Source organism: Triturus cristatus, chromosome 9 (assembly GCF_964204655.1).
Source record: "Triturus cristatus chromosome 9, aTriCri1.1, whole genome shotgun sequence".
In the NCBI taxonomy this organism is placed as follows: Eukaryota; Metazoa; Chordata; class Amphibia; order Caudata; family Salamandridae; genus Triturus; species Triturus cristatus.
Window position 1 is genome coordinate 1208476492 of NC_140592.1, and position 24981 is coordinate 1208501472.

The window sequence follows — 24981 nt, forward strand, 5'->3', positions numbered from 1 at the left end:
TATAGTTTAGATGCATATCAGGGAGGCCCACCCCTCCCTCCGCCCGCGACCGCCGAAGAGTGGTAAAAGAAAAGCGAGCCCTGCCCCCCTGCCAGAAGAATCGGAGCATGAGAGTCTTTATGCGGCGAAAAAAGTCCCCGTCCAGAGCAATAGGAAGGGCCTGGAATAGATATAAAAGCTTCGGAAGGAGCGTCATCTTGATCGCATGGATCCTGCCTAGCCAGGAGATAAACAGCGGCTTCCAACGCTGCAACTCAGTCTGGATAGACGCCAAGAGCGGGGGGAAATTGGCCGAGTACAGCTTGCCCACCGTGGGGGTCAAGCGGACCCCCAGATACAAGAGGGAGGAGTGAGACCACGGCAGGGGCGAGAGCGGGCGAAGCCGGTCCACCTCCTCCGATGAGAGCGTGAGATTGAGGATGTAAGATTTGCTATAATTGACCCGAAACCCCGCAACCTCCTCAAAGTGCGCCAGGGCCTTCTGCACATGGGGGAGGGAGTGCGCCGGATCCGCAAGGGAAAGAAGGACATCGTCCGCAAACAGAGAAATCTTATGTTGCTCCCCGGTGAAGGGCAGTCCCCGAATGTCCGGGTGTTCCCGGATTGCCATTGCGAGAGGCTCGATGCTCAGGGCAAACAGCAGAGGGGAGAGAGGGCAACCCTGTCGCGTACCCCGCGAATGCGAGAAGAAGGGGGACAGGTACCCGTTCACCGCGACTCTAGATCGGGGGCCGCTATAGTTGGCTTTAAGCATGGTCACAAACCCGTCCGAGAAGCCAAAGGCCTGAAGAGTGCGGAACAGGAACTGCCAGTCCACCCGATCAAACGCCTTCTCGGCATCCAATCCGATAAACACCGCCGGAATATGAAACCGGTTGGCCTTCTCAATAAGGTGGACCACCCATCTGGTGTTATCATGGGTCTGCCGCCCCTTAATGAAACCCGATTGGTCAGGGTGAATCAATACCGGCATCAAATCCTGTAAGCGCGACGCCAGAATAGAAGAGTAGAGTTTAGCATCTAGGTTGAGAAGCGCTATCGGCCGGAATGATGAACAAACAGAGGGGTCCTTGCCAGGTTTGGGGATCACCGAGATGACCGCCTCCGCCATGGAGACGGAGGACACCCCCGAGCGAGTCATGTCATTAAACAGGCGAACCAGAAATCCACAGACCTCCACCGCAAATGTCTGGTAGAAAAGGGCCGTGAACCCGTCCGCGCCAGGCGCCTTGCGGGGCTTCAGAGATTTAATGGCGCCCAACACTTCCTCCCTAGTGATAGGGGCAGAGAGCAGGTCATTCCATTCGGGAGATACGCGAGGGAGCGGAAGAGTGCGCAAATAGTCCTCCTGGGCAGTGGGGTCCAGGGCGTCCCCTGAGTACAATGCCGCATAAAAGTCTCCGCGTCGTTGTGCTGTAGCGAGCCGGCGGCATCCCTTATGCCCCCTATGTACTCCCTCTCCCGCTGATGGCGAAGCTGACGGGCCAAGTGCCTCCCCACCTTATTCCCCTGGGAGTAAGAGAGATGACGGAGCTTCAGAAGAGTGAACTCAGCCCTGTTGTTATAGTGGGCTCGAAGTTTGCCCCTGATAGCCGTAAGGGAGCGCAACGTCTGCCTGGTCGGGTTGGCTTGGCTTTGTGCGCCTGCTCCAGTGTGGAGAGCTCCCTCTCCAGCGCCTCCCGCTCCACCCTCCGCAGCCGATTGAGCGCCGCATTGAGGGCCAAGCAGCTACCCCGGATTGACGCCTTGAAGGCGTCCCAGGTAGTGAAGATCGAGGTGTCCCGTACCGGGTTGAGCTGAAAGAATTCCCGAATCGCCTTGCGGAGGTTGTTGCAAGAAGACTCGTCCCGCACCAGCAACGCCAGGAAAAACCACCTTCGCGGCGCAGTCCCCTCCAGATCCCACTGAAGGCCCAGCGCCAGGAGGCTATGATTAGAGACGGAGAGGGGAAAAATCTTCGCTTCCCTCAGAGACCCCTGGAGGGACTGGCTATAGAAAACATGGTCAAGGCGAGAGTTAGAGTTGTGCACGTGGGAAAAAAAGGTGTAATCACGAGAGAGGGGGTGCAGAGAGCGCCACCCGTCCAGCAGACCAAGCTCCTCAAACCGCTGACGTGTCTCCTCAGAAAAGAGGCCGGCCTCGGCTCTCCGCTGGTGAGAACAGTCCAAGTCCCTGTCCCATACCAAATTGAAGTCGCCCATTAAAAAGAGGCCGCCCTCCACAAAGTCTTCCACCGAGCGCAACAGCTCCAGGAGGAACCGGTTTTGCCCAGCATTGGGAGCATATACCACTAGGAATGTGCAAGTCCTGCCGAGGAGCACTCCCTTAACAATGAGCCATCTGCCCTCCTTATCGCCACGCACCCCCAGAGGTTGAAACTGAAGGGTCGAACGAAACAGCAGGGCCACTCCCCTGTGCTTCGACGCCGCTGAAGACCTGTAGATAAGAGGGAATTGCCTATGCTTGAGACGGGACTCGTCTCTCCGGGCCAGGTGCGTCTCCTGGAGTCCCACCACATCCAGGTGATGATCCAGAATGTATTTCCAGACCTTCTGGCGTTTCTGGGGAGAGTTCAGCCCCTTCACATTCCAAGTACCTAATGTAACAGGCATCCTACATTACACCCCTCTCTCTGCTCCGCCAGATCTCCCCCCTCACACCACAGCACCGTCACCCATCTGCCAGCGTGATCAAAACACCCTCTCCAAACTAGGACCGGCAGCGTCCCCCAGGTCCCTCGCTCTCAGATCCCAGCCCAGGGAGACTCCAGGTCACATCCTAAGTTGTCATGCGTCTCATCGTACCCAGCAGCCAGTTGTCGCCTCATGCCCTGCCATGGCAAATAGACCAAGGACCCTAGCCAATGCCGCCCCCCACTCCTCCGCCCGTAGCCAAGTCGCTTACCACCACTCACTCCAGGACCTCCTTCCATCCCCCACACAACCAACATCACCCACACATCCCGCACATGCCACCCCCGGCCGCCACCACCGGACCCTCCCTTCCCCCAAGTCCGTGAGGCGGGGTCTCCGCCCCCACCCCTCCAATGAACAGGCCCAGGGTGTCTCCTCGCAGAGTACATCAATACCCAGTGGTACCTGAAAGGAGGGTGGCCCTCCGGCGTCGAGCAAGCAGAGGCCTCCCGAGTAGTTAGGCAGCCGAAGAAGAGTCCTGCAAGGCTGCCTCCGTCACAGTCACCACCGAGGCAACCACGGCATCTCGCTCCTGTACGCTGGTCTCAGGGTCTGGCCGAACAGGAGCGGCAGGGCGCACCACTCGCTGCCAAGGGAAGGAGCGTCGACGTTGCCTCACCGGCGAGTCCCCAGCCCCCAGCGGGGGGGACCCGTCGTCCAAACCAAGGATGTCCTTGGCAACCTGCAGAGAGCGGACCTGAACCAGCCTGTTCCGCCACCGTAAGATCAACCGGAACGGGTGGCCCCATGAGTAGGAGATGTTCTGGTCCCGCAAGAAGGACGTCACGGGGCGAAAGTCACGGCGCTTCTGCAGCGTCGACGCCGCCAGATCTTGAAATAACTGGGGACGGTGGTCCCGGTACAGCAGCGACGGAGTCCCTCTCGCCTTCCGAAGTATACGCTCTTTAAGTTGGTAATCGTGGACGCAAACCAGGATGTCGGGGGGAGGAGCCCCCGTCCCTCTCAGCAACCCCACGCGATGCACCCTGTCCATCCGGACTTCGCGGATGTCGTCCTCTCCCAAAATCTGCAGAAACAGGCCCTCCACGTAGCCCCGCAGGTCCCCAGCCTCTCCATCCCACGGCACCGCGCGAATGCGGATATTGTTCCGTCGGGACCGATTTTCTAAGTCCTCCGCATGGGCCTGGAGATCCAAGTTCTGCTCCGTGAGCCGAAGAACATCTTGCTGGAGCTGATGGACATCGCCGGCGAGCCCCAAGTCGTGCTCTTCCAGGGTCGCCACCCTCTCCCCAATACCATCCACATCCCGACGCACCTCCCGGAGGTCAGAAGCCAGCTGGGCGCGGAGGCTGGTGATATCCTCCTTGATGGCATTGAACGATTCCAGCATAAATGCCTTGGTGACAGGCGCATCCTCATCAGGCGGCTTAGAAGAGGCACCAGCGCCAGATGGCGACGAAGGGGTGGCACCCCGCTGCGGACCGTCCCGCCCGGTTTTGCCTCCCCGGGCCTTGCCAGACATCGTGCCCTATTCAGGGGCAACTCGCTGCCACCCACTGCCAGGCTGCGCGTCACCACTCCTGGCGCTGCACCACTACGTGACCCTGCAAACGGGGGTAGCCAGTCTCTGGGTAAAGCCACTCAGTTTGTGCCAAGCGTGGGGGATAGGCAGACACAGGCCGGCTTTTAGCAGTTCGGATAGTCCAGCTATGGGGCCGCGCACCCGGCCACCGGGCGACTCCACGAACGCCCCCGCTTCCTCAGACCCCCGTCCACTCTCCGCCTCAAGGGACACACAGCCAACAGGGAGAGTAATGGGGCTATGTTTCCCCAAACGCTCGCCAGAGAGAGTCCCCCAGGGGGATCACCCCCACCTCGGGCCCCCAACAGAGCTTACCGGGCCCACACAGGAATCGCCCACGTCCAGTGGGGGGGCCTTCCAATCCTTGTCGCCCCCAACAGTCCTAGCGGCCGAAGCAGACCCCACACGCTCGGCTAGGTCACAGGCCCTCCAGCGCCACTACGGGCAGAGCACACTCCATGCTCCCACGCCCCCACAGACGCCGTCAAATCGTGCCCTCCAATGGCCGCAGCACCGACACTATCTCCACTACTCACTGCCTCACGGGAACCCGTAGGGGTCCGGGCGCCATCCCACACACCGGGGCACCGGGGCGGCCCGGTCCGCTCAAGCTCCGGTGCTGCAGCGCTTCCTTCTGGGGACCCCCGCAGGCTTCGCCCCCAGTGCCGGGGCGGGAATCCATGCCCCCACTGCTGAGTTCACCCGCTGGACAGGCCGCGCAGCTCCGCACGCCGGACGACAGCACCACGTCGCCACCTCCGGCATGTAGCTCTGCCTCCGATGGGAAGCCGGACTCCACAGCATCAGCCCCGATTCGCAGGCGAGGTCCCGGCTCCTCCGCCAGTCGCGCCACAGGCCGCAATCAGGACGGGACAGCCAGCACCTCGGGAGGGCCCGCCGTCGATCTCACAGCTCCTCCGCTGCTGCAGGGCACCGAGCGCTACACCAGGCAGGTCCTAGTAGTCCTCGGGAGGCCGCTAAATCAATGCTTTGCAGATCAGGCGCCGGAGGGACCGAGGTGAACGTCCTACTCCGCCGCCATCTTGACTCCGCCCCCTGTGTTATACTTTTAATTTTAATTACATTTTAATTGTTGGCTGTTATGTTTGTGGAAATATAGTGTGGCATTTTAATTAAATTGATAATTTTTGTTTTAATTGATAATTATGAAACACTGATATAATTATGCAATTATTTTTAATTTAGACATGTAATTTCTATATTAAGAATGTAATATTTTTGGTTAATTAATAGAGTTCTTAAAACATATTATTTGAAGTGAACTATGCCCTACTGCAGCCCAGAGTGGAGTGGGAATAGTACATTTTATCCCTATGGTGTTCAATGCTTTCCCTACTGTTGCACAGACTGGAGTGGCAATGGTAAATTGTGCCCCTTCGGTTTCCAATGCTTTCCTTACTGTTGCACAGACTGGAATAGTAAATTTTACTCCTCCGGTGTCGAACACTTTCCCTGCTGATTCACAGACTCTCGTAGGAATAGTACATTTTACCCCTCTGGTGTTCAATGCTTTCCCTACTGTTGCACAGACTGGAGTGGGAATAGTAATGTTTAGCAGTCTGGACACCAATATCTATTTTTCTCAGATGTTACTACTTTTTTAATATTGTTTAAATATATTTAATAATATTATTTGTTTAAATTATATTTGTATATACATATATATATTTTATACATTTGTAAATAATTTTTGGTAAAAGTAAGTTTCATTTAATGTTAATTTTATGTATGTATATTTATATATATGCGTTTTATATTAGTAAATTTAAAAAAACGAAATTGTGTGTAGTGTGAAATATTTTTTTAATAATCGTGTTATGTTAAATATATGTATATATATTCAAATATATTTGTATGTTTATGTAAGTATATATTGATATACAGTATAAAATGTTACTTACATTTATGTATTTTACATTATAGTTGTTATATATTAAAATATTTAATATTTACTATTGTAACCTATATATTTCTAATAAAAACAATATTCTTTTCTTTTTAACGATATTAGTGTGAAACAATGTTTTTTTGATATTTTTGTGCTTACCTATATATGTATAGGAAAAAAACATTTTTATGATCGATATTTTTGACACGATATTTATGTATCATGATATTTGTGTTCTCAATATTATGTCACTGAACCGCATTTTCCTTTACATTTGTGTCTCTCACAGTTGAAATATTGATTCCAAGAGCACAGGCCCAGAGCTGAATTGTTGTGTAAAGTGATGAGGTCTGATCCTGGCATGCTTGTTAAGACAGGACATGTGTGCATTGCAGTTCATTAGGACTTGGAGGAGAGGAAGAAAAGACCTGTGTCTCAGAAAGCTCTTCTTGAGCTCCAGGCGGTCCAGATTTGAGCGTCTTGAGGTCATGAAGCTCCAGGCGGTCCAGATTTGAGTGTTCTAGAGGTCATAAGCCAGATGATCAAAACAATGATGCTCCATGCAAACGTAAAAAAAAAATGACAGGTAATGCATTTCATTAAGAGTGTGGCTGAGCTGACCGACCTCAGTGTAGAGCCAGATGATGCTGATGAATTCTCATTTTCAGTCTTGCGCAAAGGACCTCCCAAATAACATAAGGCCCTGAATTTGTGGTGCCCCAGCACTAACAGTACTCCTTGTGTGGACTTAGGAGGAAGACACCCTGGAGGTGGAAATGTCAAACAAAAGAAAAGTAGCATAAGTAACGTAAGACTATAAAAAAAAATATTGAAAAAGAAAAAAAAAAAAGACTCAAAAAAACATACATTGCCAAAATATCTCCATACAATAAGTTCCACCTCCACCTAATCCCACTATCACTTGCCCGAAAATGTGCAAGGACTAGAATTAGAACTGTATGGGAAGCCAGTCCAAATTTATGAAAAGGAACTGAATAAAAGTCCAAACGTTTTAGGGAGATATTTCTGTAAAGACAAGCAGTTTATAATTTGAAGTGTTGGTTTTCCGCTAATGCCTATACTGTGGTCCAGATTTACAAAGAATTTGCGTCAGGTTTGCGTTACTTTTTTAACACAGACCCATCGCAATGTCTAGGTTGGTCTTTACAAACCAACGCAAATCATGATTTGCTTTGGTTTGTAACAAAAAGTAACGACACAGCACAATGTGCTCCCTTGCGTTAATTTATGTCAAGGGGATGTTCCCATGCAAACACCCATGAGATTTGACTCAAATCCATATCTATCAAGAGTTGTAGACAGGGATCTGTTCTTAAAGCATAGTTTTAGAGCAGGAAGGGACAACACTACTCAGACACTCTTTCACTATGGTGCAAGGGTGCTTGTGGTGGCATTTGGCTGACAGAAGCATGCCAGCTCAGCAAGAGAGCAGAACTGCATCGCTTCTTAGTAGATATGACGCAGTTCTGCTCTCACGCATTAACGCAACGTAACTGGACAACTATATTTGTAGTCCTGTGTTACATGAATTCTTTGTAAACCTGCACCTGTATGGAAGGTGTCATATGGTTGGTTTTGAGGATGTTTTAAAACTTAAGTTGTGTACTGTTGTACAGAGGCAGTCTCAAAGTAGGCTGTTTAAGCACAGCAGTCTCCGCATACTCATCTAAATAGAAGTAAAGATACGTTCTTGACAAAGAAGGGCAGTTACAACAACAAAAAAGTATCGTGAACACACAAGGGGACAAATTCTAGGCATCTGCACAGACTGCAGGCCCCCATTAGAAAAGTTAACATTTGCTGCCCTGCCTTCTTGAGCGGAATACAAAAGTATGGACCTAGTGGTCTGCTAAGCTGATCCAATTTCTTGTCAATATTTTTTCCAAAATCAAAGCAGTGGCCCATGACTAACAACTCCACACAAACATAAAGGGAGTCTGATGTCTTTCTTGTCTTCATAGATAACACTCTTTCTGGTGGATACTCTATTAACCGTAGATTCCCCACCTCCCAAATATTCCTCAGGCAACAGACTGAGTCCAGAAAATTCACAGCAGTATTCCTGCATGCTAGCAGGTGCAGTCATGTGACTCTGCCCAAAATTGTTCTGCTCCAGAAGTCATGAGTGGAGCTGTGTACAAGCACCACCCAAACACGCTGTCAAAACAGTTACTTACCTTTGGTAACACTTTCTGGTGGATACTCTATCTAACTGCAGATTCCTCACCTTGAGAATACCCAAGTGCCAGACTGGATCAGGAGATTTGTTTTCCAGCCACTTCCTTGCATGTCATCAGGTTCATCCTGCCTTGGATGTGATGTCAGAACACCTACATAGCCAGCACCTCTCCATGCTAATATTTTCTTTATTATCTATGTCCACACCGTTGGATGCAGGGCCATAAAAAATCAAATTCAACCAATGTGTAGATCTCTGGATTGGAATCTTGTGAACAGACTAGATGAGTCCATTCTGCAGAACGGGGAGGAGGGTGGTTAAGTGAGGAGTCTGCGGTTATCAACCAACAATAGCGTTACTGAAGGGAAGTAACTTTTTCTTTAGATGGAAACTTCTAAATGCAGATTCTTCACCTTGTGAATAGATACACAAAGCAGTACCTTCCCAGGTGGCAGGTCTGTGGAATGGCTTAAATCAGGAAATCCTGCAGGAAAGATTAGGCAAAATGTCCCTCCCACCGGACCTGGCTATCTAGGCAATAATATTTCATAAACATGTGAACCGACACACATAGCTGCCTGACAGAGGTCAAAGACTGGCACACCATGCACCAGTGCCTTTGCTCTGGTGGAAAAAGTGCAAAGACGCTCTGGAGGCAGTTTCTTGGCCAGCTCAAAACTGCATGATGATCCATATGGAGATGGTTTTTTTCTGCACAGCTTTACCTTTATCGTCCAGAGAAACCCAAAAAAGAACTGATCAATCACTTGATGCTCCTTTGTGCGATCAATGCAGAAGCTCAGGGTTCTCTTGGCATCAAGGCCATGAAGTCTTTCTCCCTCTTTAGATGGATTAAGTGGGGTGGTAGACTACCCTATCTGGAAGGCTGTGACGACCGCTCGTCAGAAAACTGCTTTTGTCCGGAGTACCAGCTTATCTGGACAGAAGGTGGTATATGGCAGCTGGGCAGAGAGTGCTTGTAGCTCACTCACATGACGAGCTGTCATGGTTGCTATGAGGAAGACTGCCGTCAGACCGAGGAAGTAGAGAAACCAGTTATTCATTGGTTCGAATGAGATAAGTGAGAACCAAATTAAAGTCTCATTGATGCATCACAAAAGGTGTTGGCGGGAACATACGTGTCAGCCCTTTAAAGTAGCGCATCACAACAGGTGATCTGAACAATGATGGCTGATCAGATAGGCGTAAAATGGCCGAGATGACAATAAGTAACCTTTAACTGTTGCCACAGCAAGACTTTGCTGGGTCACTGAAAGACATAATAACAGTATGTCTGCTAGCAGCAGCCTGTAGAGGCTGGATGATGCGGGAAGAACACCACACAATGAACTACCACTAGGATGATTTGTGTCCAGTCATTCCTGTACTTCATGAGAACTCTGGGCAGGAGCGGTAGAAGCAATAATGCATACAGGAGTCTTTAGCTCCAATCGAAGCAAAAGGCATCTCCGAGCTAATACAGTCTGCATACTCCAACACACTAAGTTTGGACACTGCCTGTTAACTGCAGTGGTGAAAATATCGATCCAGGGATCTCTAGTGTTAGAAGACTCCCTGTGCCACCTTGGATTGCAGCCACTACTCATGGTCCGTCCATTAGGCAATGTTGGCTGAGTTCGTCCGTTCTGGCCTTTAAAGATTCTACCGGATGCAGCACAACCAGATGTCCGGATGATATGCACAACCAGATGTCCGGATGACATTTTCAGAGGCGCACGGCCTCTGGCCACAGGACTCACAACCTCACTCCACCCTAGTATCACACAGCGGTAGTGTTATCTGTAAGAACCTGTACCCATTCCTCCTTGATGGTCGGGAGGAACATATTTAGCGCGCTCAACTCCAGCAAGATGATGTGCATAAACCAGAGTCCTCCAATCTCCTCCTGTCCCAGATGACTTCCCTACTCCAGTGATGATGGATCTGTCGTAAACTTAGCTGTTGATGGGTCAGGGGACAGGATCTGCCACAGCTCTAGTTGTAGTCTAGCAGCTACCACTGCAGGACCTTCGCAGTCTCCTCTGACACATGAATTAAATCTGTAAGGGTCCCTTAGTGCTGAGCCCACAGACTTCAGATCCCACTGCAGAGCTTGCATGTGCCACCTGGTGTAGTACACCAGCAGGATGCAGGAGGCCAATAAGGCTTAGAGCCATGCTCCCGAAGACCCTAGTCAAAGGTTGAAACACTGGGATCATAGCCCAAATGTCCTGGACACCACGTTAAGTCAAAGGGAAGGCTTAGAAGAACACATGTCCAGGATCTCTCCAAAGAGTGGCAGCCATTGTGAAGGAGTCAGGCATGACTTAGGCATGTTGATGGAAAAGCCCAATGATGTTAACAGATCAGCTGTCGTCTGGAAGTGGCCTACTACTGTTTGAGGCAAGCCAGCCTTCAACAGCCAGTTATCAAGGTAGGGAAAAACTGGTATGCCCAACTTCCGCAGATGGGCTGCGACCACCATCACCTTTGTAAACACTCAGGGTGCACTGGTAAGTTCAAAGGAGATCACCAAGAAGTGAAATTGTGTTCCACCAATGGCAAATTAAAGCAGTTTTCAGCGACTGCAGTGGGTAGGGTGGGGGCGATTAGGTAGTAAGCTACGCCTGGATGCTGGATTCCGAACTCTGCTTGAAAGGCTCGTTATTATTGAGGCATGCTGTTATGTTGCCTCTGCTGGTATCCCTCAAATGGCATGTCCATAAGGGACTGTTGAACATTGTTTAAAAAAAACAGTGGAGCACATCCAAGCATGGCACCTAAGCACCACACTGGTCCCGAATTCCCTACCCAAGCCCAATTCCGAATGAGGTGTTGGAGGTTTGGCCAATATATTCTTCAGAGATGGCAGCCAAGTTTGGAATTATCTCCCTAGAAGGAAGCTGGTGTTCACTGACCGAGATCAAGGCTGGATGATGGGAATATTATTTTAGTGAATGCCTCCATGCATCTGCCATGTGGGATGGTCAAAAGCGCATTTAGAATAAGATGACTTGTGGAGGCCTGAACCTCCAGGCTCTCTGGGGTGGGGTACTGGGGGAGGAATGGCAGGGTCCCCTGGAGGAGATCTATGGTGCCGTGCAATCTGCCTTTTTAATAAAGGGGGATCCGGGCTTTTCAAAGGCACCCATGAATGTGCCTGTGAGGGTCTCATTAGAAGGTAGAAAAGGTTCCTGTGCAGTCTGTCCTGGATGGAGCACTTCTGTGAGGATATGTGTTTTGACCTCAGTGGTAGGTAACGTAAGGTCTAACACCGCGGCTGCTCTCCTAATGGCAGTGGTAAAGGAGGTAGATACTTCAGTAGCCACAGCCAGTAAACTGGAGTGGAGGCTGGTGTCAGGAGCAGTGTCCAGGTCACTAGAGTCCTGCAAGTCAAAAATAGGTTCTTCTCTTCATAGAAGTTACTGTCATCGTCAGGATCATACTGCATCTCCGGATGGGAGTGGGAAAGAGCTTGAGGTAGATGCAACATCAATGGAAGTCGCTTTGAATGGGCTTCAGAGTCTGAGAGGAGTATTGACTCTCACCCTGTCATCAGTGGTGTCAACATAACAGGTTGTGGCATGTGTTGCAACTCGGTAAGAGGAGTAGGGTTTGGCATCGTGCCCAAGGTCAAGGATGACCTCTATGGAGGTCAAGTGACACATTTAGTATCGGGACAAATCTACTGGCAGTAGCCTGACTGGAGGCCACCTAAGATCCTTGGTGCTCAAAGGCATTCAAGAAGAAACCAGGGGGATACAAAAATTGTGTCCATGTCCCACTTGAATTTGCAGAGTTACTGCAGAATGCGGGAAATCTGGGCACAATGGAACAAAGGCTGGAATCGGCTCAGAAGACAGATTTCGCAGCTTAGCGGTATCTGAGGCATTTTATGGCTCCTCATGATGGGAGCTGCAGGACGAAGAGGAACCAAGTTTCGACCGCTTATGCTTCTTTAACTTACCTGAAGTCCTTGACTTCAAAGAGGATCATTGACAAGAGCATGCACGCCTTCGACGGAGACCTTATCTTCTTGGACTTCTGATATCGGGGATGACGTTCGGGTTTGTGTATGAAGCTCAGACACCAGTGACAGACCTTGTGGAGATCCATCACCAACTGTTGGTGGCATTCCATACACCATTTCAAAGCGGTCATTTATGGAGGGGACTCTTCCCTTGCACACTGGTAAAAGTTGTAGAAAAAAATGTCTATCAACCTGACAGAATTTGAGGGAGCAATCTGCATCAGAAGGCGTAGAAAGAACAGAAATGTCTTCAGCACTTGGAGGTGGCAGTTATGTAGGAGCCCTCAAGTCACATCTGGGGTGGCAGACTTGCCAAGGAGCCATTTGACGACATCTACCAACATGTGAGATAATTGCTGATAAAAATCTCAGGATCTGGTCTGGCGCCAGGGGTATTCACAAGGTAAGGAATCTGCAGTTAGAAGTATCCATCAGAAGCTAATTTTTTGGGCTGTCCATGCCCTCAGATGCAGAGTCTATTGGCAGATTGGCATAACAGGTGTGCACATCTCTTTAAATGGAAAAGAGTTAAGTTCACAAAACAGGGAGATGGGAAGGTTGGTGAGGAATCTGCAGTTAGACAGAGTATCCACCAGAAAGAGAACTACTGAAGGTAAGTAACGTGTTCTTCTGGTGGGTACTTCTGATTGCTGATTCTTCACTTTGTGAATCGATACAGGCGGTACCTCCCCAAGCAGTGGGCCTGTGAAATGGCTCAGACCTTGGGGCAAATGCTCCTCTTAACAGACCAGTAGTGCTTTGTGAACTTATGTACGATGCCCAGACAGCCACCTGCCAAATGTCCAGGACTGGCATTCCACGTGCCTATACAGTGGTAAAAGCATTGTCTCTAGAGGAATTGAGCCCTTAAGTCCTCGGGAGGCTGCTTCTTAGTCGAAGTGTAGCAGATCTTAATACAGAGAACAAAGTATCAAGAGAAGGCCCACTTTTGCACTGCCTTGCCCTTCTTTGGCCTAGAGAATCCCATAGAGCTGATCATCCACATGATGTTCTTTGGTGCAATCGATATAAAAGCATAGCGCTCTCTTGGAGGGAAGTGCATCACAGCAGGCAAATAAATAAAGAAGGCTGATTCAGCAACCGCAAAAAGACCAAAAAAGCTAACAAATAATCTTCAAAAGTACCCAAAGCAAATTCTTGCTGGAACAGGGACAACACTTCAGATAACTTGGCTTTAAGTGGATCTATTTGGTAGCGCTGCACCTAGCCACAGATTTCTCCAAACAGCTGGCATGCACTGATTTTGTAGCAGGATGACTCGTCACCAAGATGACATCAACAGCTTCAGGAGGATGGTTGAAAGCTGTCAACTGCTGCTGCTCAATCTACAAGCATGGCGATGTACATTGTGCATGCCCAGGTGTAGGACCCTGCCCTGCTGCCATGACAGAAGATCCTCCAGATGCAGCAGTTTGATCGGAAGAGAGAGGCTTATGCCCTGGAGTTTGAGGTGCCACGCTCTCCTTGCTCAACCTAGTGCCACTGGGACAGCTTGGTCGTTCCTTATCTTCTTCAGAACTTTGGGCAGGAGAGTAAGCGTCAGGAAGGTATACAGGAGTCCTGAAAACGACTCTAGACGTAATGAGTCTCACAGAGACAGCCTTTTGAAATTGAGTGTTCTAGGCAGACGAAAAGATCAATCCATGGCGCTTCTCACTGACGTAAGAAGACCTGTACCCTCTTTCTGCAACTGCTATTCATGGTCCACTAAGCATCAATGGTGGCGTCTGTCCATCTTAGCGTTTAGAGATCCCATTAGGTGGTTCACCACAAGAGAAATTCCCTAGCACTCCAGCCACTTCCAGAGGTGCCGAGTCTCCTGGGCCGAAGGCCTCTCTCCACCTTGCTTGTTGCAGTAATGCATCTGATGGTGAGCAAGAAGGCCTTCAAAGGCAATTAGTCTGTGATCTCCACCTTTCCCAGATTTCCTCCTCAACCCAGAAATGATGCATCAGTCACCACTGTGAAATCTGGGTGGGGTAAGGAGAGGGGCTTGCCACGGACCCAGTCGTGGTCCAGCAGTCACCACCAATGGTCTTTTGCAGTCTCCTCCGCATTCGTTTGGCACCAGAAAGTAGCAAGAGTAACACCCAGCTTCTACTTTTGATGCCTAAACCCTTGAAGCCTGTCTATTGACTCTTTTGCTAAAAGGGCCCGCACTTCCTGCTGCAAGACAGACATGTGGTCCTTTGTTAGCTCCCCTGAAAATGGTTTAAGGTGCGGCGGGGTGGAGAGAAATAGTAGGGTGTTGCCCTGATGTAAAAGTTGCAGGAAGTGATGGCTTGCCACCTTGTACGGAAATATCAGATCCTGCCTCCGAAAGGGTGGCTGTGTGCCGTAAGGAGACGCAAAAGTAGTTTGCGGCTGCAGATGCTGGAGGGGTGGGGAACTCTGCTGCGCACTCTCCCTGCTGTTCTAGGTGTTTTCTTTGTGAGCTGTAGCCTAGAACATGAAAGGGCTGAAAAGCATACTGGGCCAGTGAAGGGGCCAGGCACTGGTTAAACTGAATCCCCCTGTCATATCCATGAAGGCGGTGATATTGTTGGAATTGTCTGGTGAGCAGAAAGACCCACGGAAAGTGGCTTGGCCCTGCCTTCCCTAAATCATTCCAGGGGTGAATCTGCCTAGTTGCCAAAAAGGTCTATCAAAGACGACTGGTTATCCCCAGAGAAGCCATTGGCCTCATACAGGAATGGTGCCGAAATATTAATCACTTGACCTAAGCTGTAGATCATTTCCAAACCAAATTGGATTACAACATTTGAGCCAGTGTGCCCAAAGAGCATCGGAGTAGTGGCCTAGAAGGCAGCTGGCATACATTGAACCTAGACCAAGGCTTGTAGAAGAAAACATAGGTTATCCAAACGTTTCAATTCTTTTGGACTTCAGGTGAGGTGGTGGTGGTGAATGCACTGGGCTATACCTTACTGGTGGATGCTTGCATCGCTGAGCACTCTGCCACAGGAAAAAAAAGCGGGGTCCCTTAGGGCTGGACAATGGCCCAGAGCGACCTGCTAATCAACTGGTGGACCTGAACATGGGCTTGCCCAAATGCCTAAGAGGGTATCCGAAAGGACTTCATTGAATGGTAATAGAGAATCTGTAGAAGGTTGCCCAGGCTGGAGCACTTCTTTCAAAACATAGTTCTTCACCTCTATAGAGGCGAGTTGTAGGTATAGTACTTCTGCCGCCCTTTGTATATTAATGGCAAAGGAGCCACTTCCCTCAGTGGCAGGGGCCAGAGCAGAAACAAGGCCAGTGCCTTGAGAAGTATCTACACAAAAAGAACTATTGATGGACAGAATGCAGAACAATGTCATACATTAACCCCAGTACAGAGATCTGGGCCTTTGCATATGGCTGGGTTCAAACTGGAATGGCATGGTGAGCAAAAAAACGATGGATTTAGGCCCAGATCTCTGTACTGGGGTGAATGTATGTCATTGTTCTGCATTCTGTCCATCAACTGTTGTTTTTGCATTTGTCACCCCGAGTGGGACGGGTATGCTCAGACCTGAGTCCCGTGCTCTCCATGCCACTGGAATCAAGCTATCCTGGCTGAAGAGGGGTGAAACCCCGAAACCGGTCCTAGGATGCTTGTTTCCAGTCCAGGGAGGACCTGGCTTGGCAGTTCGGGCTGGACTGTTCCCATGAGGCACAGGGTCAAGACTGATTTGCATATGGCTGGGTTCAAACTGGAATGGCATGGTGAGAAAAAAAACGATGGATTTAGGCCCAGATCTCTGTACTGGGGTGAATGTATGACATAGTTCTGCATTCTGTCCATCAACTGTTGTTTTTGCATTTGAGAAGTTTCTAGGCCTCTGGCATCTTGGAGTTCTTCATACCAGTAGACTTCATCATAATAGAGGACAAAATCATCTCCCTCATCAAAATTGTTAATTGCTGAATCAGTGCCGATACGTATTAGAATCCGAGGGATTGCCGACATTCTGGGCTCTGGTAGAAACACAGAAGGGACTCAATAGAAGTTGTGGTAGATTCTGCTCAGTCGGAATGCACAATAGGCTGTACATCCTTCTCTGGTGAAGATGGATGGTGGACCGGCATAGTAGATGGTGTCGGAACCAAATTCAACACCAGAGCAGGGGCAGAACCTGATGCACAGATGGTGCAGAGAGCAGACTATATGCAAGAAGCCAGACTCGAGGCCCCAGCGAATCGCTAGGACCCGAAGGCACGCAAGAGGGAACTGGTAAAGTGCCAAACATGTGCAGCATTGCCTCCCTATGGCCTCCATTTGCTGCTATGTTGCCAACTGACCTGGGAATTTGGGATGCATGGAGACTAGATTCAGAATCGGCTCCGATGGAGAACGAGCCCAGGGAACACGTTAATGTCATTGCACCCTCTCTGGAGTTCAAGAGTGGCAGGAATTGCAGATTCCCGCTTTGAATATGCTTCCAAAAACTCTGACCGCGACAAAGATCTACCATGGAAACAAATTCAGGAGCGGGAACGGGACCTTCCTTTTGTCTTAGATTAGTAAAAGTGTGGAGTGTTCTGATGTTTGGTGACACACAACTTCGCCTCACAGTCCTGTATGGCCTTCAAATTCCTCTGAGGGCTGTTGTCGCAGGTTCTAGAATCCTGCTCTATCCCAGGTACCGTAAGCATACTTCGTCAGGGTCCATCACAGTTATGGGTTTGCAACAATGCCTACTTGGCTTGGACCCTGTTGGTTTAGGGGCTAAGATTTCCTCTTGCACTGTTGTAAGAATTACGAAAAAGAAAAGGTCAGAATGACCTAAGAGTAGCTCCAGAGCAGCACCTGAAGGTATGGAAAGAGAGGAACTGATGTCAGTGAACATGGGTGGCACTTATATACGACTCCGCTCATCACTTCCAGAGTGGAACGATGTTGGCGTGAAGCCACACAATGCCACTTACAAGCAAGCAGGACTACTGCTTTAAATTAATCTAATCTAGTCAAAGGCCTGGAGAATATTTGCAAGGCGAGGAATCTATGTTAGAAGTATCCATCAGAAAATATTTTTAGTAAAAGAATTGGCATTTTTCTTTTTCAAAACCAATTTAGTTACATCCAAGAGACCTGTGACTAATCTGAAAATGTAGGGAATGGCCATTTCCCTTAATATTCAAGCCACTTGAATCTAGGACAAATAGTGCCCTTAGTAGCACTGTTGAGATGTACTTCATGACAAAAAGAGCTTCTATTATTGTCATAAGGAAGGTAAACACTTCACAAAATCTTGACAGCTTGCAACAGACTTTGTGTAGGATTTTAAATGAAACCTGCAATTCACGTTGTCGCCAGTGCATTTTGATTTAGAACACTGGTAACAAAGAAGGAATCTACAGTCAATGCATTTTGTCCTCAATTTCAGAGGATGCCAAGAATAATCTTTTCCCGTGAAACAGTAAATTTCCTTCTGCAGACGAGGCATATTGGACCAATACTAGCTCAATGAAGTATGGCTGCCTGGCATTCTTCTTTTCCCTAGCACTCTATCGTGTTCCTTGGATGGAAGCTCAATTGCATTTACAAAAACTAAAATAAAAAATAAAAAACCCACCGGAAATCGTAGATTTGCAAATAATGCCTTCAGAAGGATGGTTTAGGCCAGTAAGTGTCAGTAAAATTGTATTTAGGGTTTTGAAGAATGTTGCCATTTTGACTCTTCTTACATACAAGTGTCTCTTCTAATCTTCACTGCAGTGAAGATTCAGGCCTGACGTACAGTCTGGTGGACAGGTTACCCAGTCACAAACATGATTAATATCCCGTCAGCCATATTACATATGCATCATGTCCTTGCAATATAGCGGACCTGCAAACTGTCACCTTTATGGCGGAGTACCTGTCCACCAAATTCTAATTTAGGCCCTTAGTTTGCTTCCTGACTCTCCACAGCTGATACCCCACCATCCTAAATCTAGAACCCGTGGTGAAGCCCAAACCACACCAGCCTGAACCACGGGTGTAGACAAAATCCCAATAATAAGTATCCTGAGCTTGAAGGCACACCTACAGTCCACCAATCACAGCCCAGGGTCGATACTGTCCTTTCTGAGCAGTCCATATCCTGTATTATTAGGGCTTTAAAATAGCATCCATTTCTATAGATAAAATACAAAAATTAAACCTTTTGTGTAGGGTTTGTGTTGTTTTTTTAACCCAAACCAGACACAGTGTAGTGGTGGGATTTACAATCCAATGCAAATTGCGATTTGCATTTGATTATAACCCAAATTAGAACACTGAAATGTTGAGAGCTCCATTGTATACTAAAGAGCAGCAGTGCCTATAAATAGAGATATAATAGGCCCGCTGCCGTCAACATTACAATGTCCTAATCCACAGCCTCTGCCTCTCCAGAATATGTGAATTAGGCAGAGGACAATGAGACCGGGCGCCAGCAAGCCTCGCCTCTCCCAACTCCCCCCCCCCCCCCCCGTTGCTCAGTATCCATGGAACCTTCAAAGTAGGGTGGGAGTATTCTGATCTGCTCCCATCTCCATTGGCTCTGCCAGATGACGAGGCTGGCAGGGTCCAAGGAGAAAGGGGCTGACTGTTGCCCACTTTCACAGCTTGTGCTGTGTGCAAGCGCTAGTAACGGCCAAGCACACACAGCACAAGCTGTGAAAGGCTCTGCAGTCTCAGAGGTGTGAGGGGGTTGTCAAATCCTCCCACAAGCTTTTTTTTTCTCAACTAGAGGATTCTACCCTCAAGGGGGTGAATGCTTTAGTAGCCTTATAGTACGCTGTAGCAGGATATACATGCCACTAAAGCCACCCTCTTTGTCATAGGCCCTCACTGAATGCTGGAGCAGGCCTTTAATGGCTGGTACAGGCTGCTACGGCGGGCTAGAATGGCTTTAGTAATGCACAGCTGTGAAATGCGCTACCTTGCGTCATGTGGGCGTTCCATAGGTGGTGCATGGGCATTTCCATGAAATCACCCCTGAGTTTTGATCAAATTCCGATCTACAAAGAGCGGTAAATTAAGGCAGGCATAATGAGGAGAAATGCTTAAGTTTTTCCTCGTTTTCCCCCTTTGCATGTGTGCTGCATTGTACAGCACACATGCAAAGTGGGAAGCGCCTTAAAGCATAGTTTTTTGTATGTTTTTGGTTGCTGAAAGGGACCCTTTCCAGTGCAAAACCTGTACTTTCCACAAAGCAGACACCCTTGCACTATGGCGCATGGGTATCTGCGTTGGTGCCTGGAAGCCAAAAATGCGCCAGCAGAGGAGAGAGCAGACCAGCACACTATACTGGATATAGCGCTGTTCTGCTCTCTCCCATTCACGCAATGCAGCGCAGCCACTTTATTTGCTGCCCTGCGTTGTGACTTCTATGTAAATCTGGGCCTATGTGTCAAGCATGTAGATGCGCTGCTTTTGACACAAACACTTGCTAATCCTTTTAGCGAGGAGGCAGTGAGTGTGTTGTGGGGAGGAGGCAATACTTGTCAGGGAGTGAATGCCCACAAATTGACAATCTTCCCTTTATCCTCCTGGACACATATAATACACAATGACAGGAAGTGTGACGCTATCAGCGTTGCTCAGCAGGCCTCCTTTACCACCTTGGTGTTTTATGTATGTTATCAAAACCTGCAGTAATTGGATTTTTAGGCTGGACTATATTTGCACATACATAGTATCAAAAAGTAACATCTTTCCTACACAACTATAATTTTCTGCCTTCCCTCCCCCCTTTTTCGGTCTTGCCTGCACAGCGCAAGCGCTGTGCTGCGAGACATATTGTTTACACTTCAGTAGGCTTACAACTCGCTCACAGCAAACCATTAGCTGTTTCGTTGTCCCTCTCATTCGCAATCATGTAATTGCTTAGCACCTGTAGGCGCCCCTCCCTTTCTTATGTTAGCTCCTCCCTGAGGCAGGGACCAAGTACACATTCTTCCTTGCCGTTTTGCAACACATTTTTTTTTTTATTTCATAAGCGAACATTTTTGTGTTATTCCTGGACATATAATGTGCTTTCCTACCTTTACCACAGGCATAAAGCTTCTTATTTATGTAGCTTTTACCCTATTTGCTGTCTCTATTGATGCTTTTGTTACTTAAGCCCACAACTGTACTACTCTGCAGTGCTCCACGCTACTCCAATCCACACAATGCCACTTTACTCTACCCAGCCCTACACCACACCACTCCACACAATGCCACTCCACTCTTCATTCAATGCCACACCACTCAATGCACTCTTCTCCACTCCATCCCACTGTACTCTACACCACTCTACTAAGAGCCACTTCACCCTACGCCACACCGCTAACTTTTAGCCAAACTGACCAACAGCCATGGTGTTTTACAATATGGCTAGAAGGCATTTGCAAAGCCAATAGCTCTCACATAGGTGAGACCTATTGGCTTTGCCAATGTGTGTTGTTTTATTTTCTTGTGTTTTTCTATTCCCCCCTCCCTCTTTTTAATCATTTAGTTGTATCCTGTTTTTATTATATCCATCTTAATTCTGGGACATTTATTTAAAAAAGTAATTTTAAAAGGTTGGCTAAAACATGAATATTTATATAATCCATTTACGTATAAATAGGTTTTAGAGCATTAGTATACTACTATATTATACAATGTGTTGTAATGAAATGAGTTTCTTTGTTTGTTTATGAGCACTGAACGCATTAATCATAACTGTGGCAAAGCCATCTTGCAATGCAATATTTTTGTACTTTACAAAGGATTCAAGGGGCGCTTTTAATTTTTTTTTGGTTTGTACTCTGCTGGTGTTTTTTTTATTTTTTTTTACAAGTCATGCTGTCTCTCGTTTTCTGCAGATGATTGGGCCTCGCAACCATTCCAGGTCTTGACTTTACTATCCTACCTAAATTCTCCGCTAGTGCGTCCAGCGCAGGAATCCATGTGAAGAATAAAGGAGTTTAAAGGTGTCGTCCTTTTTTTTGTGCCTTGGATCCACAAAGGGCTTAACGCCCAAACCCTCTTACTCTGTGTCTGCCAATTCAAATCCTCTCTTGAAACCTTCCCCTCATCTTTTATCTAAATACATTCCTTCAATATGTTTTCACAAAGCTCACCTACACAAGCAACTTGTGTCTCCTTTGCTTCTAGATGGTGCACTATAGACCCTCTAAGGTTTACGTGAATATTATTGGCTTGTGTCTTCAGTGCTTTTAAGTGGACTCCACAGCCCCTTGCCTGTGGGCTCTGTCTCGACTGCAACATGGTGGTACATCTTAGACCCCTACAGAAGTTGCAGTCATATCCTTGACTGGCATCTTCACTGCTTGTAGGTGGAACTCATAAATCTTTCGTTCTTCTCCTTTACAGATGGTACATTATAGACTGTCTAGGGTGTTTGTTAAAATCCTTGGCCTGTGCCATCATCACTTCTGGATGAGTCTCAGAGCCATTGCTGAGTTGTCTGTAGACTGAATTGCCCAACGCTTATGGGATTATACGTTATCTACTATGGCGTCTATGAATATCCTCGAGTTGTTCCTCCATTGAACTTTGGTGGTACACACAGCCATCCAATTAGTAAGGTAATTATAGAACAACCATGCCCAAGTGAAACATCCAACAAAAAAATACCCAGGAGACCGTGAAAAATCGTAGAAGCTAGTTTCTAGAAGGCTTACTCTTTCAGTATTTATTTGCCACGTGAGTTATTTTTTAATTTTTTTTTTTAAGTTTGTCATCTCATCACTCCAGATTCCATGTCAGAGGAAGCTCCAACAGACGTTAAAACTTTACCTATCTTACACCAGTTCACGATTCATACAGTTTGTGTACACTGCAAACAGAGAACTGCGATGTCAAAAAAGCTAATTAAAGTTCTTGTTGCTATATAACAAGTCTTACTTTGACCCAATAAAACTTTGAGGATTCTCCCCCTAAAGTCATAAGTGGAGGTGTGCTACTAGACAGGAATGAAAATATGCACCAATCAGGGCTGTGCGATATGTTCATGTGAGCTGATCACAACTGATCAGCTCTCACAAGTTAATTATCGATCCTCTACTAACCAGCAACGAACTATGAGAGTAGAAGTTCAGTGTACGTTGTGACACCCAAGTGATTCCTCACAATCTTTATTTGCAGCACTGGGCAGCATTAATGGCCAGGGGCAGGCTCTGGACATTATTTTCTGCAGCAGCTCACCAAAATGAGTGCCCCTTGAAGGTCAGTTGTCCTGTCAGTGTGCCATGTTGAATCCAAGTTCAAGAACCAGACCATCATAAGTTGGCTACTAAGATAGGCCAGAATGACAAAGCATACATACATACATTTAAAAAGCCTAGAGCCAGTAACAAATCGCAAGTATAGGAGAGACAAATTCGTTTTTGTTTATATAAAAAATGAACGTTACCACAATTCCTGCAAACAGTGAATTGAATTGCATATTAAAAATAATGTTAAAAAATTATGGTGCTGCGTCTTTCATCACTACCACGAAGAGAGCTTGACAGGAGCAAAAGCAAGATGATAATGTCATACAAATGAGGAAGGCAGGAAAATATGTAAAGAAGTGTGTAAAAACCTGGCCGTTAAGGAAACAAAACAATAGACTGCCTTTTCCCTAGTGATACAGCGAGCAAAACGGGGTTGGCCTCATGAAAACAAAAATAGAAAATTAAAGGAGAAGAAGCTGGAAGAAATGAATACGTTAGAGAAATAACAAAAATACACCTCCCACCCGCCCCCCCCCCAAAAAAACCAAAGAAATTGATGGTCCCCCCGCTGCACACGCAATAGAAATTGAACCATCAATTACAAATCCACTGTGTCAAAATATATGTAAGCATCAAGTTGACCTAATCACGAGTGAGGATATAATCATAAGAGACTTAAAAGAATAAAATAATCAGTCGGGTATGGTTTATCAGGCTAACATTTGTCAGGAACACACAGATCACTGTGCACACAAAGGAATGGGAAGGCATTGAAGAGGTGCGGGCTGGTCCGAGGAACATGCTACAATCATGAACCCCTGCCTGATAACAAGGGTACACAAAGATGATTCAAGCAGAGAAGAATGCACGACATCTACAATCTTAGGGTGGTGAAGATGACTGACTCATCAGCTCTGTGATAAAACCATGCGACAAGGTGGCCATTTCTTCAAGTTTCTTCAATTTTAGACAAGTGAGGTGCTTCCCAACATGGCTAGACATATTAAGATTTAATAACTCATCATTTCTGTTTAAGAAAAACACTACACATGAACACAATATGCATTAGAAAATGAAGAATTCAGTAAGACGGAGGAGTCAATATACAGGACACTAGACTTGTCCCCTACATTGTCAATGACAGAATCTTCAATTTTATTAATGTCAAAATATTCAGGGTTCATAGTACAATAATTTGCAGTTATTAGGGCTCTTTCAAGCTAACATACTATTTAGCAGAGTGTTAAAGGATATTGAGCTCTACTAAATATCCAGTTACAGCGCATGTAGGTTCATTTTTTTTTTTTGGTTTGGCTTGCATCCTGAGCCCTTCTAGGAGCGGCAGAGGGCACACACTGCTCCTAAAATCCGCACACATCACTCCAGCACTAGGGCGCCAGTATGGCTAAGGCTCTTGCAGTGCAGTACAGTATTAACACGTATGACACATCCATGTTTCATTGAAACCAGCCATCTAATCTGCCGCTGCAGTTTTCGACCCAGGTACAGGCTTCTGGAGAAAATGCATCACTGCTTGCAGAACTTTGTCGGGGGAAATGTTGTACACTGGGTGAGTAGGTTGCTGTTTAATGACAAAAGTATAGAAAATAAGGTTTAGCACGTGACGTATGCTGTTACCATCAATTTGCAGCACTAGAAAAGAAGACATACAAGGAGGTCTTTAAAGTAAACACCAGAGGAGCATTGTGGTTATCCGATCTGAAAACCACAATGTGGGCAAACAGCATGTCACTAAAGCAGGAGACGAGCAACAATATAGGGAGCAATACAACTAGTAGAACAAGCACAGACAAAGCCAATAGTTCTTTCCTATGCAAGATATATATTGGCCTTGTCGTTTTTTTTTTGCTGCTGTGCATTCTAGAATATGGTATAGTCTGTCGTTGTATAGGATGGTATGACTTGGTCTGTCATTGTACACTATAATATGGTATCGGCCGTTCACTGTATAGTATGGTATCGTATTGCCAGTCATTGTGTAGTTTTGAATGGTATAGTAAGGACTGCCATTGTAGTATGATATGAAATAGCCTGTCATTATATAGTATAGTAAGGTATGGCCTGTCATTGTATAGCACAGTATGGCATAGTAACAGAGATTGGGGCCAACAGGCACGGCGGGGGGGGGGACAAAGGCACAGGGACAGAGTGTGGAGGGGGGGTAAATACAACAATGAAGGGCAGAGGGGGAGGGCAACACAAAGTAATATCATGTCTGCAATAAAACTAAAACAACAAGTCCGAAATATGTAGGTGACATGCACTCTGAAAACAAACTTTCTCAACAATGGTGTAGAGTGTTTGAAGTAGTAACGAAGAAAGCGCTACGGAAGTCACAGGGTCAGAGGGAAGGGGGCAAAGGCAACACAAACAGAGGGAGATAAGGTGTTAGGAAGGGAGGTGAAG

At 47.3% G+C, this 24981-nt stretch overlaps 1 protein-coding gene across 3 annotated transcripts in view; it reads right to left on the bottom strand.

Annotated features, from left to right (window-relative positions):
* Positions 1-23681: 23681 nt before the first annotated feature.
* FNTB (farnesyltransferase, CAAX box, subunit beta) overlaps positions 23682-24981 on the bottom strand; it is a 155613-nt gene continuing 154313 nt past the window's right edge. For all 3 annotated transcript variants that reach the window (XM_085627226.1, XM_085627225.1, XM_085627224.1), the window contains one exon: positions 23682-24136. In XM_085627226.1, coding sequence (XP_085483352.1) covers positions 24029-24136 — 108 coding nt within the window. In that variant the 3' untranslated portion in view covers positions 23682-24028. The remainder of the gene's footprint in view (positions 24137-24981) is intronic.